The following is a 17,032-nucleotide window of genomic DNA, read 5'->3' on the forward strand; positions in this document are numbered from 1 at the left end:
CATATCCTACATTTTATGACCTTGATAATTCAAGAACAAAACATTTAAAAACAACTTCAGAGCAATGCATCGTTTAAAAAATAGAAATTGTAAGAGAAACCTCATGAAAAGTAATTAGGTTTCTAATGAGGAAGTGGATAAGATATGAGCAGGTAGGGAAATTGTTAAGTATTGAGTTTTGTGAAAGAGGTTCAGCTGAGCATGAATCAGATAAGAACTTGCAATTAATAATGGGGTGCTGGAGGCAAGTGTAATGGGTTGACAAGGTGGGAAAGCATTCATTATGCAAAGGCAGTTAAACAAGGTGAAAAGCATTCATTATGTGAAGCTAGTTAAGGTTAAGAATATTCATTATGTAACAGCAAAACACCTAATCTTTGCTATGACGCTCGCTGATTGTAACAGTCACTCAATTAATATGCATGATGCTTTTTCTGGATGCTCCTCCCTGTAAAATGACTACATAATTCATTAAGCAACTGTTGTTCGAGAGAAGACCAAAAATGCATGCCTCTGTGCACAAGGGTGATCATTCTCTCCCCCACCAAGGCCTGGAATAAAGATGCAAGAGGCAAAACTATAGAGTATCTGAGCGTTTTGCTTCCACTGTGGGGGGGAAGGGGGCAATGTAACGGGACGACACTATAACAAAGATGATTTTCTAATATACTCTGCAGCAGTCGGAAGTTTACAAATAAAAGCATTTTATTGGTTAACCACAGTACAACTACTTCCGGCATCTTGTTCAAACTTGAAGCAGCAGCTACATATCACCACTGGGGATACTGGACTCATTTAAAGCCATAGATTAAGGCCTGGCGTACACATCAATATTTCCCAATGCCACAAAACTGTGTTCACCATGGCTCCAATAAACCAAATGCCCAATACATCCTATTGAAATGAGCTAATTTGCTGCACAAAGACACCCAAACTGGTAATTAAAAAGCAATTACAGATGACAGTTTGGCACCAATATCCCAACACTCTCACTGGCTATGAAACACTTATCTTAATGCATTCAATTTTCCAGCTTTAATTTTTGTTGCAAAGTAGACACAGAGAGAGTACACGAGTGGGCATAGAGGTGGCAAATGAAATATAACCATGGAAAATGTCAATTTATGCATTTCAACAGGGAGAATAAATAGCACTTATCTAAATGGTGAGACAATACAAAGTTCTAAGATGAAGAGGAATCAGATTGTCCTTGTGTGCAAATTGCATAAGGTTACAATGGAGGTACAGCAAGTAATTAAAAAAGCCATCGAAACATTTCCATTAATCGCAAGAGAAACTGAATACAAATTGAGGAAGCTATGCTTCAGTTATACAGGGCACTAGTAAAACTGCACTTGGAGTAGTGTGTACACTATTGGTCTTCTTATGTAAAGTTTTAAAATCAGATTTACAAGCTAAGCATCTGCAATGGGCAGGTCGCCTTGTAAGGCTGGACAGGTTAAGATTGTATCTGCTGGAGTTTAGATGACTAAGAGAACTACGTTGAAACACAAGATCTCGAGAGGCTCAAAGGATAGACATGAGAAGGATATTTCCTTTCACAGTAGAACATAGAACTAGGAGTCACTGTTTGAATAAAGAAAATCATGGATTGCCATTTAAGAATTTAGACAAATATTTTCTGAGGCATGTGTCTTTGGAATACTTCCTGAAAAAGGTAGTAGAGAGTAGAGTGCTTGAATACTTTTAAGATTCATGAAGCAAGACAGAATCTCAACTATTGAACAAAATCATAAGGTTCCATAACAATGCTATCCATTACCTGAACAATCTGTTATCCGAACTCAGTTATCCAAACAAAACATTCCCCTCCAGTTTCATTCAGATAATAGAGGTTGTTCCATACATCATGCATTCAATCAGAACAAAATCAATCTTGAGAATAAAACTGATAATTAACTGTTCTTGCTGCATCTTCATGCCAATACAGCCCAATTAGTACTAATCTCATGGTGTATAATTTGAGGAGGAGCCCACCAAGGCTGCTCTGTCTGATTCCTGATGAGTGCAAGACAAATGTTGCATTTTGCTATTTTCTTTTAGCAACGGTTAAGTTTGAAATTATTTTACATCTGCAATGCTTGATTACCTGCCTGTTTTACAGGGAACAGTTTCTCTATTCACGGCCCAATCACTTAATACTTTTGCTCTTACCCTTCTCTGCTCCATTTAACTAAATGGTCTCCCTAATCCCTGGTTTATCTCGTAAACCTCCTGTGAACTGCTTGAATATTTCATGCTATGGACACACATCAGGGTGAGATATTAAAGGGTAAAAAAGGAGGTCTGCAGATGCTGGAGATCACAGTTGAAAATGCGTTGCTGGTTAAAGCACAGCAGGTCAGGCAGCATCCAAGGAATAGGAAATTCGACGTTTCGGGCATAAGCCCTTCATCAGGAAAATTTAATATCAGAGATATTAAAGGGTTAATTTGCTCTGCTGGCCTGCAGGAAATTGGATGCCCCAAGGCTAGGGTGGTATGCCTCTGTCTTACAGGTAGAACATAAGGCATTTACATTCCTATTCCTTGCCATTCAGAGCTATTTACATGGCCATTTCTTAGTTATTCAGAGAAAAAAAATACGTTATCAACCCCTATTCAGAAATCAATAAGAACATTGCAATTAAAATTCTGACTACACCCTGCAGTTAAAAAATGATTCACAATAGATCTGGCCATTAAGGGTGGATTTACATCACACTGGAAACAGTGTGATCACTACATTGTGTCTTGACCCTCAAAAATTTACTCCAGTGGTTTTTAACTTGACTTTTTGAATAACCAGTAACAAATCGTGAATAACTATAGACAGAAGTTTATACCTTAAACAACAAGATTAACAATTAATACTGTAACTTTAAAGTTACAGTATTAACAAAATTGTTTTGTTAATGTTCATGATTTAAACCCAGTTTGCTTTTGATTCTACCTGTCACTCAACTGTGTATGTTTGCCAGTTTTGGTAAGGGATAAATCAAAAATGAGATGAAACTGGCCAATGCATACTAGTCTTCATGATCCACAATCTCACAGACACATGGAATTGTATCTTTTTTGGTATCTGAAGACACTAATGCATGCAAACAGCTTCCAGTAGACACCAGGAATATCCACATACTGCTTATAACGGAGTTTATTCTCTGAGCTTATAATAAAACTGAAAATAACCATGATTTGGAGATGCTAGTGTTGGACTGGGACGTACAAAGTAAAAAAAAAATCACAACACCAGGTTATAGTGCATAACGTTTAATTGGAAGCACACTAGCTTTCGGAGCGACGCTCCTTCATCAGGTGATTGTGGAGGGCTCGATCGTAATACAGCATTTATAGCAAAACTTTGCAGTGTGATGTAACAGAAATTATACATTGAAAGATTGATTGTCTGTTAAGCCTTTCATCTGTTAGAATACAGTGATAGTTTCAACAGATGAAAGGCTTAACAGACAATCAATCTTTCAATGTATAATTTCTGTTACATCACACTGCAAATTTTTGCTATAAATGCTGTATTACGATCGAGCCCTCCACAATCACCTGATGAAGGAGCGTCGCTCTGAAAGCTAGTGTGCTTCCAATTAAACCTGTTGGACTATAACCTGGTGTTGTGAGACTTTTAACTTTGAAAATAACTAGGAAGCAATCAATTCTCCACCCTATAGTGCTCAAAACCACAAGCCTTCTAATTTAAAGACAGTTCCAACATTTGATATCTCTTTGTTAGGCCGGTTGTCTTGCTATGGGGCTCCACTTAACATTCAACATCTGCTAACTATGAGCATAATGCATCTCTGCGATTAAAACATCTAGAATGTTAAGTGAAAATGTCAAAATGAAGTTAACTTCCAGACATGGTATCCAATCAGTTTGATTTAAAAATAAGCTGCTACACATGGCCCTAAAATGTCACTTTCAGCTCACAGTCCAAACCAAAATTGATTTTAAGTAAAAAAAGTTCTCAACAACAATTTACTATGACTTCCTTGATTTGATATTCAATGTCACCATTTACAAAGCCAGTATCCAAACAGCCATTTTCAACTTGCCAGTTTGACCTTCAAAAATTTGCTATTTAGATCATTGCGGCAAGACACAGCCACCACTCCTCAATTATTCACACAAAATTGTATCTGCCATGATGGCATCTGTCCATCTCAGGAAATAATAAACTGCAACCAAGATGCCTACCCCTTCAAGATTGAATATAGCCTGTCAGGTTGTACAGGCTGTTTCATCAGTGGTATCTAGTAGTGATGAAGCATTTTGGTGTGGAAATAGACTGAAGTTTTTCCCTTTCCAGTGAGCTCCTTTAACCCCCACCATCTAAATCATCCTTCTGCCTGGTCTGTTCCACACGAGTACAGACTGCTTATCCTCAGTCACTCCTTCCTTCACACTTTGGTCTTCTCAAATCAGCCGTACCAAGTTGCACATCTTGCTGTCAGCCCTGATATTCAGGTAAACATTCTCATTAGAATCTGTGAAATCAAACAATAGTAGCATAGAGAAAAGTGGGACAAAGACAAATGGTTCCTGAACACAGCTCACTGACTTAATAGCACTCAACCGATGTAATTGGACATGCTCTAATGGAAAGCAAAGCCAATGTCCAGAAGCAGTAGTTTGACCTTTTTTTCAAAAATTATCTCTGCCAACAGGAAATGAAACATTGGCAATGTCCATGAAGGCAATATAAAGAGACCTGTCTCATTCAGGACACTTCTCGTGCATCTGCCAATGTGAGAAACTCATCTCAATTGCCATCTATCAGGATGGAACAGCAATGTCTCAGAATAGGTGCAAGATTTTACAATTGCAATCTCTGTGTATTGCTCTAAAGACATTCCCACGATACTCAACAAGTAGAGCTCCATGTATGGAAGTTTCAGAAATGATCACCTCCACCCAGCTTCATGGTTGCCGCTGTCAAATTCGGGCCCATTACACTATTCATTCCTTCCTATGTCGTCCCAGCTCCCAAATGGTGTCCATTATCAGGGATTTTCAACCAGCATTACATAGCACAATGTATAATGACAGTGTGGCATTTAACAGTTCACTTTTTTCCAAGAAAATACTCCATTTACTATTATGTCTATACAATGTTGCAAACTCATTCTGGACGTTTGTTCCCTTTCGATTTGCGAGCCACACTCAAATTAGTTGGTTTGCTATAATGTCTTCTTCATAACTTCATGCGCATTACTATTTCACATCAACTCACTAAGAGGCAGCAACAGGACAATCAGCCCCAAAACTTACTCAGGCCTAGTCTGATCGCAACCTGAAATCTGCATTCCCTCCAGACTTCCTGGCCTACCCGATTCACAGATTTACATTAATCTCTAAACCATTACCACCCTGACAATAGACAGTCTGCTGAAATTCAACTCTGGAAGCTGAGGGCATCTAGGGTTCATTTGCTAGGAACATGTTTGTAGATCACAAGGGCACTTCAGTGTATTAATGAACTCCATTTCAATCAAATAAAATTCACACCAATTAGCAATCTATTCTCTTATTGTGTTGTGCAGATGACCTGACTTTATGATACTTCACAGTCAAGATTAGAATGGTGCTGGAAAAGCATAGCAAGTTGGGCAGCATTCAAGGAGCAGGGAAATAATCATTAAAAAAAAAATCAAAAAAAAAAATCGATGTTTTGGGCAAAAGCCCTTCATCAGAAATTAGGAGTTTCAACCAGCATTATATAATACGATGCATAATGACAGTGTGATACTTCATGGTCGTCTAGTGTGAAAGTGAAAGAATTATGTTAATGACAGCTCTGTTTTGTTTGGGGTGGTATATAGTTTTGTTCACTAATGCTAATGTTGCTAGCTAGATACCAGGGAGTGATCAGTATCACAGTAAGGGGGTGCATCTAGTGAAAACCCAGCTGGTGCTTGTGGTATGGTTTGGGATGCTTCCAGGGCAACTTCTGATGTTATGTGATTTGGTAGTCATCGCATGCAATAGAATCCATCGTAACAGCATAGTTCCAGCAATTTAGAATCATAGAATCTCTAGAGTCAAAGCAGACCTTTGGTACATCAATTCCATACCAACTCTCAGGAAGAATATCACACCCAGGTCTATCCCATTTCTGTAACCCTGCATTTACCAAGGCTAATCCACCTAAACTGCACATCTTTGGACAGTGGGACGAAATCCGTACACCCAGTGGAAACCCACACAGCCACAACGAGAATAAACACAGTGACCTGACAGTTGAATTGAACCAAGGTCTCTGGCACTGTGAGGCAGCAGTGCAAACCGCTGAGCCACCATGTCCAACTTCTGTTTGTTTATTACGTATGTTGGCCAACTGCAAAATCAGCACCAATCCTTACAAAGAATTTCCCAGAAACAGTCATAGGGTCACAGAGATGTACGACATGGAAACAGACCCTTCGATCCAACTCATCCATGCCGACCAGATATCCTAACCTAATATAGTCCCATTTGCCAGTACTTGGCCCATATCCCTCTAAACCCTTCCTATTCATATAACAATCCAGGTGCCTTTTAAATGTTGCAATTGTACCAGCTGCTACCACTCCCTCTGGCAGTTCATTCCATACACTCATCACCCTCTACATGAAAAAAAGTTGCCCCTTAGGTCCCTTTTAAATCTTTCCTCTCTCACCCTCAACCCATACCCTCTCGTTCTGAACTCCTCCAATCGGAAAAAGATATTTATCTATTTACCCTATCTATGCCCCTCATGATTTCATAAACCTCTATAAAAGGTCATCCCTCAGCCTCAAACATTCAAAGGAAACTAGCCCCAGCTTATACTGCCTCACCCTAAAAACCAAACCCTCCAACCCCAGCAACATCCTTGCAAATCTTTTCTGAACTCTTTCAAGTTTCACAAAATCCTTCTTATAGGGAGATGAGAATTGCGCACAATATTCCAAAGGTGGCCTAACCAATGCCCTGTACAGCCACAACATGACATCCAAACTCCTATACTTAATGATCTGACCAATAAAGGAAAGTATACCAAACTCTTGGTCCCTTGGTTCCCAGTGTAATGTTAACAGATTATGTCCAAAGAGAGATTCCCATTTAAAGGGTTAAACTGCACTGTCTTTGATGGGGATGACAATCATGAAAGAACGCGGGTGGCCATCCATTATAGTTGGCACTTCTTTTAGACAGTCATTTGCTACTACTCCCCCTTGCTATTGTCAAGTTAAACTATTGTTCAAATCTCTTCCATTCAGAAATGCTTTCTGGCCAGAGGTATGTCGCACCGGCATTGTCTTGTGGAATCAAAGTAAGAAATCGTCAGCATAACTATTCCCCAGGATGAAGGCATTAGCATTATCCCCAACGGTGATCTCAACCTACCATTGCACCTGGGGTAAGGTTAGGGTTAGGGGCTGAGTAACTGGGGGTTGTCTTGAGTGGCATGTGACTGTGGGGAGTAGCCAAAATATCTGTAAGCATGGCCAACTGTCCATATAAAAGGGTCTCACTTTGACTCAAACTTGCATGGCTGCGAAGGGGGGCCAAAGGGGGCCACCTAGCTGCTACAAGATTTAATAAACTTTAACTGTTTGTTGCTTTGTGTGAATTGCATCTCGTGTGTAAAACCTTGTGAAAAGAACCGATCACCAGCGCAAAGTGTCTCACAGAATCTAGCCTTGATGCCTGGGTGGCGGTGAGTGACAAAACAGACTAAGTGGATCCATACTTGCCATCAAGCCAAAAGTAAGATCTCAGCCTTTTATACAAGTTAAATCTCAGATCTTCTTTGGTAAATTCTCCTGTCCAGTTGATCCCAATTTGCCCACAAGAGAGATAACTTCTAGCTCCAAGTACCTATAGCAGGCCATAGCAAGACAGCACCAAACCCCATTGGAGGGCAGCCCTGGCACGGGGACGCGGTGTCATAGAGATGTAACTGGGTTTCAAAACAATGGTCTGAGCACATGGTAAAATTTGAATGTAATAAATTAAATCTCCTTTTCTAGCAAGGAAAAGGGCCCTGTCCTTGCTTAGTTGAACAATACAGAAATCCAGAGCTCCATGTTCCAAATTCAGCATTATTTGTAGTGGCAAAGAAAATGATGAAACCAACACTGTTGATTCGTACCAGCCCTGTTGCTGGAGCTGCAAAATAAAAATGAAACCTCCCTGACAAATGACATTACCAATGCAGGACTCCACTCCAATTTTCTGTCATGATCAACTCCTATAGCTGCCTTCACTCTTGAGACAGAAACCTTTACCAACCGCCAAGAGTCTGGATTTCGGGCACCAGGTCATAACCACACACTCATGGGCCAGCATGCCATACTTAGGAGGTCAAAAAGAAAAGTAACAACCCTAACACTCAGCTTCTAGTGAAGATGACACTGCATCACCTATTTCATGATGGATTTCTGAAAAAAAAAACCTCCTCGACAGCTTCCCCTCCCATGATTAACAGACCTTCATTAGATTCTTTCCATACTTACCCCTTTCTTTCTCATGCTCCATTCCTAGTCACCTCAACTTATACATCACTTGTCATTTCACTACCCACACAAGTTTTTCATTTATAGAGTCAGAGATGTACAGCATGGAAACAGACCCTTCTGTCCAACCTGTCCATACCAACCAGATAGCCCAACCCAATCTAGTCCCATCTGCCAGCACCTGGCCCATATTCCTCCAAACCCTTCCTATTCATATATCCTTCCAAATCCTTCCTATTCATTTATCCTTCCAAATGCATTTTTAATGTTGCGATTGTACCAGCCTCCACCACTTTCATTCATTGGAAACCACAAAACCATTCTCTATTTCATATTCCACATCCTTCAATTTGAGTTACCACCCTCCTAGCAGTCTCCCGTAAAAGATGTGCAAGCATACATGTGTTGCTTTTTATTCAACTTGCAATGAGCAAGGTCTCAGAAATAATGCTGTAGTGACAAGATTTTAGAAACTTTAGTTGAGTGGTGTATACAATCCAGGTGAACTCTTCTTAGAAGACTTTGCAAGTATGTGCCTGGTAAGTTTTGGACAGGTTTCAAATGAATTAGTCTCCTGCAACTGCAGTTAAAATTGGACCTTTTATGCACATCTAGCAAAGCAATGCTTTGGTTCAAAAGATGTCAGTTCCAACTTTACAGCACTTGGGGGCCATGGCTCCCTATCAGCCTACATTCTGTTCAAACCCATGGAATAAAGTTCAACCCTAAGCAATCTATCAACCATTGGTACTCTCACCTTATGAGGTTTGTTTCATTCATTGTAATCATACCAGATGTAGCATTTCTGAATCCACACCTTGTCATATGGAACAAAAGTGGCAGAAAGTCATGTGCAATGTCTCCAAAATTTCATTCACCACTGGCAAGACACCAACATGGGGGCATTAAATACAAATTACATATTCACATGATAAATCCACCCAAAAACCACACACGATCAGTGTGATGCTGATGTCTAAATGGCAATAATTTAATTTCCCTCCTCGTTCGGACTTCACTGCTGTTTGCACCGAACACACTGTCTCAACGGTACTGAACAAGATTCATAAATAAGTATCCTGCAGTCCTCTTTCCTAAACTTCCACTTTCATGACAGTGAGGTTTCACGACTATGCTATATGGGATGAATAGATTGTGTCCAGGTGAGGGTGCTGAATGCAGCTCCATCAATTCAATGCAGTAACTGGGTGTTAGTAGACACAGCAGTTCATTAGCAGGTCATGAGACCTCCAGCATCTATTCCACTTTCTCAACATTTCCTTAAAGCCTTATTTACAGCCTTCATTAAGATGACCTGATACTCTCTCAAAAATTTAGGAAGAGTAGATCCCCAGTAAACTAGTTACTAACTGCTTTATAGAAATCCAACATAATACAATGCAATTTTAAGGCATTATGCTAGGCCCAAGTCAGAACTTCGATATCGATGGCTCAAACTCGGCGATCAATCTTACAAAAGATTGTTCATCTCGGTAACACAGGGCCAAGTGTGGAGACGCACTATAACAACATTTTCAAGATAAATGCAAACTAAACTAATTCGTCTACGTCACCCATCAATAACGTCCTAAAGAATCGGTACACGGTGAGTATACTGAATTAGACATTAGTTATAGTTGTAATGACAATGTCGAGATCTTTGTTCGTTTAAGACCCTCCAGAATCAAAACAGGCCTATTGTCAAAAAACAGTTTCAATAATGTACATAAGTTAATTTCACTGTTTTGAAAGTAAACTTACAAATTGTCAATAAGTTTTTAACAACGGTCTTTCAAGAAATTTGCAAAACGACACCTACGAACGCACTGAATTGCTTGCAAGCCACAATTAATTCGTTTGTTTTTCTACACCGTTTGCCAACCACGACATTCTTTTTACGAAGGTATAATAAAAGCAGGCAATTCAAACTGTCGACAAGCATGCAGTTTGGGCGATCTTTAATCTAGAACTGCGTCTCAACCACAGCCAGTGCAAAAACATCGCTGCCGACAAGCAGGAAGTTTGTTGAAACATTTCGCCAATAAAAAAAGAGGAGAAATACAAGCAATAAGGAAGAAGCAAATTCGAGGTCTACATTGTAAAGATGTTTTAATCCCTATATAGGTATCATCTATTGTTTGAAGTTAGTAAATTATGATTCAAGACAGGAATTAGAAACCAAAAAGCTGTTTAGCAAAAAAAATGGCGCCTATAAAATCTAACCCACATATGCTCAACTTACCAAGCGAATGAAGCCGAATCCGCGGTCCCGGTTGATAAAAACCTCGGATGGCTCTCCATATTTCTGGAACAATTTCTTGAAATCTTCTTCCGTGATATCAGTAGGTAAATTTCCGACAAAGAGCCTGCATCTCTGAGTATAAGTCTTCTCTCCTGGCCTGCGGAAATTCTTGATGTCCACTGTCAGGGGCTCACCTTCCTCAGCAGGCACGGTTCCTTCCAGATCCGCCGTATCGTAGTCTCTTTTCATCGGAGAATTGCGACTGTTCTCCAATTGCACTTGCTTCAAATTTCGATTCATCTGATTTGACTGCATTTCTTATTGGCTTTTATGAAGCCCACAATGAAAAAAGAACTTTTAAACAAAAATTTAACGGGAAACCTGATTACTAGTTAGCAGTGACAAGAATATCACTTATCCGCATTCAAACTTAAAATGGCAGCCGCATCACAACCTCCAACTGCTTGAAAACCAATGACGCCTACTGCTGGCAGGGGTGGGGAATCTAATGTTGCATTATGGGAAACTAACTCTCTCGCTTCACCGTTAAATTCCCCCTTTCAAAAATGGATTTCGAATCGAACTACAATTCCCATTAGGCATTGCACTATTTCGTTTTATTATCAAAATTTATTTTTCAATTTTCTTTCATGTAAACAAATACCTAGGATGCTTATTATCGCGTGACTTGTTCACAAATCAAAGTAATCAATTGTTTATTTTTATGTAGCTCTTTTGCCTGCCAATCACACAGCGCCCCCTCCGGCCCAGGATCATAAATATGTTGCTGGAGCGCTGGTGGGTAACCTAACTTGATAACGAGAAGGTGATACCGTCACAATGATTGGCAAAGGCAACAACCAAACGGATATCGCAATTCTACCATTCGGGGGCGAAATACGAGCATTTGGCCAACCAGTGTGCAACAAAGGCGGGGCTTCGATGATCAAGTTCGGGTGACTTAAAGTCTAGCCCGGGACTAGAACGAGTGCGGTCGGTGTAGATCTCTGGGAAATCGGGTAAGATGTGATATTAACCCTGCCTGCTTTAACCTTTTTTTTTCTTGAATTGTTATGCGGGTTTCGGGGCCAAAACATGTAAAAGAAGCCACATGATTCAATTCGTGGAAATAATGGTTAATTGAGTAAAGTTTCACTTGTCCCGCCTCTATTTTTCCCTTTTTAATCCCCCTCACGTATTGTTTCGGTCGCTCTCTAATGGCGGACGTGCGCTAGTACCGCAACGAAGGGGGCAAACCCGTGAGGGCTGGGGTGGGGGCAGTCTTGGGGGCAGGGGGAAATCCCTTTCCTTAGGGAATTTTATCCACTTTTCCCAAAATCAAAAACAAAACCGCAAACTCTATATTTTTATAAAATAAGTGGGGCAATTTTTTTTCTTGTATAGTTGGGGGAGAAAAGCTGTTTGTTGTTCCTCTCCCCCCACCCCCCCCCCCCAATAATGGTTTTAGGGCATTGGGCTTAATTTCACTATCTTAAATTGCTTGTGTTCCGTTTATTTATTCTTTGATCATCTGTCCAATTAACTGAAGTTTTCCCTTTTTTTACCCCTTTTCCTAAGGTTGCTAATCCCGGATGGGTAGGTTTTTTTTCCTCTGTGAGCATTGTGGGTGTGAACAGCGAAACGCACAGACGCTCGCCACAAGCGAGCTTGGTGCGTGTTGAAGGCGGGGCAACTGGGGGTGGAGGGAAGAGAACCTCACGGAGATTGGTGCTAATCTCTTAACTGGTATGAGTTCCCTTTCTTATAATTCCTCTAGGCTAACAAAATAAACCTAATTGTTACCACTTGGAAAGCGTGTTCATTGTAAAATCAGCCCTTTTTTTAAAAAAAACTTTTCCTGGGTGAAAGAGGAAGAGAGATGGTGGTACGTCGATGGCAAAGAATGTTGGATTGAAACGAGTTCAGAAGAGAATCCAGCCCAGGTTTTATGATTAGCCGTTGTCCCGGATTCAGTCGTTCTTTGGCTTTCACGTACGCAAAGCGGTTCAGTACCTTGTTTTCACCGTCTTTTGTTAGTCCGCATTGTGGTGGCAAACAAACATGCTACTTTGCGAATCTGTGTTTTATTTAACAAAAAATAGAATTTCGAAATAATCACTATGAAATCGTGTGTAACCAATTATTTCCATTTTACAATTGGAAATAAATCTTTTTGGCGAGACTAAATGACTCGTTCAACGATGAGATAGTGAATTGTTATTTTTAAATTGTAGCCAAACAAATTGTGACTACTTTATCAGTTTTCCTTAACGAGAAACATGTATACTTGGTCCGTCATTCTGCCACTTCAAATTATATTTTTGTAATTGTGTAGTGGCAGATATAATTAGATACGAATAGTAATAATTCTTCACGTCTGTCGTTTATTGCTTAAATCTTCAATCTGGAAATCGCCTGACATGACCAAAATATAGTACTGAAGGAGGCCATTTGATCCATGTAGACCTATCAAACTGATCACTTCACTTCTGATAGGTCACTTTTAACTGGTCAACTCCCTCTCCCTTTCCAATTCATCTTTTTGATTGTGGAATTATTTAAGTAGTTTTTCAATTCCTTTTGAAAATTGCAATTGAATCTGTTTCACCATCCTGTACAAAATACATTCCATTTTTTTTTTACAAATAGGAGAAAGTCCTTCTGTTGTCTCTTATAGTCGGTTGTACAAAATGGAAGCTGGACCAAAAGGATCTATATGTCCATGTTGACCATAATCCCAAACTAAACTAGTCCCATCTACCTGCATTTGGCCCATATCATTCCAATCAATTCTTATTCATCTACTTATCCAAAGTGTTTTAAACATTGTTAATGTAGCCAGATCCAACACTTTCTCTGAAAGCTCATTCCATATATGCACCACTCATTAAAAAGAAAATGATCTCACAGCTTAAATTTGAAGCCTGTGTGGTTTTGACTTCATTCAGCAGAAAACAGGTTTTTATTTTTGACTCCATCACTGATCCATTTATAAACTTTTTTAAACTTTATTTGGTCTAAAGAGTTTTGAAGTCCTCCATTTCTAGAACCAATCTAGCAAATTATTTAGGCTGCTTCCTACAGTACGTTATCCAGAATTGAATGTAGTATTCTAACTGAGGCTTAATTATGTTTTTATTTACAGTGCCACCCATACTAAAGCTAAAGATTTCATTCTTAACCAGTCTTCTTAATTTATCCTGCTACTTAGTGTGCCTATACCCTAGTCTTTGTCTTGCACCAGCTTTGAAAGTATATCATCTTAAATTTATACTGTCTGTCTTCCAGCATAAGTGTGGCCTTTCATTCTTCTATTATATTGTATCTGCTAGACTTCTGCCTATTTTACCAGTCTGTCAGTCTTGTAGAATGGAGACAATTGTCTTTTGTTTATGGAATCATAGAACGTTTCTAACACAAGTTCACTCAGTCCCTGCTTGCTTTCTGACACAACGTAGTCACTCATTCCACTGCTCTATTACCATACCTGTAGGTTTATATCCCTCTGGTCCCATCCAGATCCCTTTTTGAACAACTTTTTGATCGTAACACCATCCCATTACAGTATTTGAATGTCAGGCAGAAATCCCTTCTTAGACAGAGTTTAACCTTGCTATGGCTTGAATTCCTGATCATGGGAACATGTAGCATTTTCTTTGGCTTATGATATAATTGAGCTTAAACTTTCTCAGCTTCAAATAAGTCCTTCAGGGTTTAAACCAAACACTTCTGAAACTTTTACTAAATTGCTTATTTTAAGCTCTTTATCAGTCATTAAAGGTCACTTTAACAATTCAAAACTATTTCATCCACTTCTCAGGAGTAGCTGCTTGACATTCCCAGCTTCACTTTTAAAAACCCTGCGTACAAAGACTGAACAAGCATTTTTTCCCCCCATGTTATGGGTCTTTTTTTCCATGAAATAAATCTTCTACCTGAAAGCGCACCACACTTTAGGAAAGTTTACAAGCAAAAAAAGTAAACAGTGAAGAAAAAAATTCATTGCTGTCGAGGAAGCCTTTTTCTCTCTGAAACTAGTTCATATTTAAAAATCTAAATTTAAGAATGGATTATGTTAAAATCTAGATAGCATCATGTACCGTATGTGAACACACACAAGGAAGGCGGGTAGGCTGCTTAGTTCTTTGAGCCTGCTGTACCATTCAGTAAAATTATGGCTGGTTTGATTTTAATCTCAACGCTACATTTTTTGCATATGGCTGATAATCTTTCATCCCTTGATAATCAAGAACCTACTACTTCTGCCTCGCATCAGACCTCTTCCCCACAGAAGAATGAAAATGTATGTTTGAAGAGGCATTTTCATTATTCATCAACAATTCACACCATTGTTGTTATGTCACTGGAATAATAGTAACGTTCACATTAAATATACAAATTACACGACAACCATATTTTAAATTAGTTCATTGGCATCACATCATTTTGCCTTTCAGATTTGTTCTTGATAGTGTTTGCTATAATTTGCTTTCCAGGCACATAACTGATTTTCTTATGTTGGAGAATTGAGCTCCTTCCAAAACTTTTCAAATAAAAATCCAAGGATTGTGGTCCATTATACTGTTTCATTCACTTGATTCCTAATATGTATTTCACAACAATTATGGAGTCAACATGACACAATGTTGTCTTTTTTCCTCAATTGTTGAATAATTAAAGATAATATGAGCAGAATTGCCTAATTTAATCATGGCAGTTAGGTTTCTCAATCCCATTCTCCTGCCTTCTCCAAAGCCTTTAACTGCCTTACTAGCAAGAACCTTCTATCTCTGATTTCCAGTCAACTTCTTTGTAAACTAAATAACAGGCCATTCATTCCCCATCTTATCATTCTTCAGCAAAGCAACCCCCACACCAATGACTTTCATCGGCAGTTTTCAGTCTTTCTCGTGATTAGACCCAGGTAAAACTGATATACTTCTCAGCATGTCTTTCAAGCTGTCAATGATACTTGCACCCTTCTGAATTTTCAGCTTTTCTTCAAGAAGTTTGAGGGACAATCCTAAAAAGACTTTACGTAACTTTATCCTTCAGATTTGTTCTAAATAAAGTACACACCAACTTAAAAGAATTCCTGCTTTGTCCTAGTGTTAGGTTCTTTTTCCTGAGGTTTCACACACAATATGCCATTTGTACACACTAACCTCTGCAAACAGTTTATTCAAGCCTGTAAAAGCTAGATGCCCCCCCTCCCCACCCTCCTCTCAGACGTGTGAAGCTGAGTCAAGAGGCCCTGAGCAAAAGAAACACATCCCCTTTTATACAAGTCAGCTGATCATGCTCAGAGATACTCTGGCCACATGCGCCCACCACCACATAAACCACATCTTATCCTTGGTACAATGGTAAGATAAGGTCATCCTTAGAGATAATGTAAATGCCCTAATCCTGGGGAATCGTTATGCAAACTATTTCCTGAGTCAGTGATTTCCCCCAGGATAATAGGTGTGATATGCTTCAGTATCAGGCAATGGCTATGAAAGCATTTCTGAATGGAAGGGACCGAACGAAAGTTTAATTTTGATACTAGCAGGAGAGTAGTGGTGAATGACTGTCTAAATGAAGTGGGAGTTAGTTGCATGTATGTCGCCCCCACCAATTCCAGACATCCAGTTTCTAGAGGAAGACAGTGCAGTTTAACCCTTTAATATTACATTAATGTCCAGGGAGATAGTCCAATTTAATCTTTTAACATTGCATTCCACCCTTATCATTCCATGATAACCACCTCTGACACTATTGGCTTTCATAAGACTCTGACAGCTGGTATTTTAAGCAAGTTATTGAACCAGAACATATTGTAACAACAAAAATTACTAATCCGTGCAGTAAATAGAATTTGCAGAATCCTCCCACATGGAAAAAAAAGTTCACTAGTAAAGTTTTTAATCCACAGTCCTAATGATCACTCCTCCTCCTCCAAGTAGATGGAAACTAGTTAGTTACCCAAAATCTACTTCAATAAAGTCCAACCTGAAAACAAATCCAGTCTGTCCTCCATCACTCCACAAAGAAATCTGAATTCTTGGGTAAGGGCAGTTAAATACTTAACAAAACTGATGAGACTTCCATCCTTGTGGAGATGCTTCAGACTGAGGATACCAGCGCAGCAGAGCATGAAGTGGGGCAGCAGGCAAGATGAATGCAGTTTTTTTTTGTTGCTTCTGCTCCTGCTCTGCTGTTAAATGTAACAAAGCCAACTGGCTGTTTTGATGTTAGCTTGATCAGTGAACCTTCATATTCCTTAAATGATCAAAAGAGAAGTTAAAGCTCGC

The 17,032-nt window shown here is 39.4% G+C and overlaps 2 protein-coding genes across 4 annotated transcripts in view; one reads left to right on the forward strand and one right to left on the reverse strand.

Annotated features, from left to right (window-relative positions):
- pspc1 (paraspeckle component 1) overlaps positions 1-11,201 on the reverse strand; it is a 57,999-nt gene extending 46,798 nt beyond the window's left edge. For both annotated transcript variants that reach the window (XM_060826072.1, XM_060826071.1), the window contains exon 1: positions 10,737-11,201. In XM_060826072.1, the coding sequence (XP_060682055.1) occupies positions 10,737-11,051 (315 nt within the window). In that variant the 5' untranslated portion in view covers positions 11,052-11,201. The remainder of the gene's footprint in view (positions 1-10,736) is intronic.
- A 509-nt stretch (positions 11,202-11,710) lies between these two features.
- Positions 11,711-17,032, forward strand: part of zmym2 (zinc finger, MYM-type 2) — a 141,485-nt gene continuing 136,163 nt past the window's right edge. The window contains exon 1 of one of the 2 annotated variants that reach the window (XM_060826073.1): positions 11,711-11,755. The gene's annotated coding sequence lies outside the window, so the exon portion shown is untranslated. Of the gene's footprint in view, positions 11,756-12,424; positions 12,483-17,032 lie in introns of those variants that run through there. The other variant, XM_060826074.1, reaches the window with a different exon arrangement.

This window comes from Hemiscyllium ocellatum, chromosome 6, assembly GCF_020745735.1.
Source record: "Hemiscyllium ocellatum isolate sHemOce1 chromosome 6, sHemOce1.pat.X.cur, whole genome shotgun sequence".
In the NCBI taxonomy this organism is placed as follows: domain Eukaryota; kingdom Metazoa; phylum Chordata; class Chondrichthyes; order Orectolobiformes; family Hemiscylliidae; genus Hemiscyllium; species Hemiscyllium ocellatum.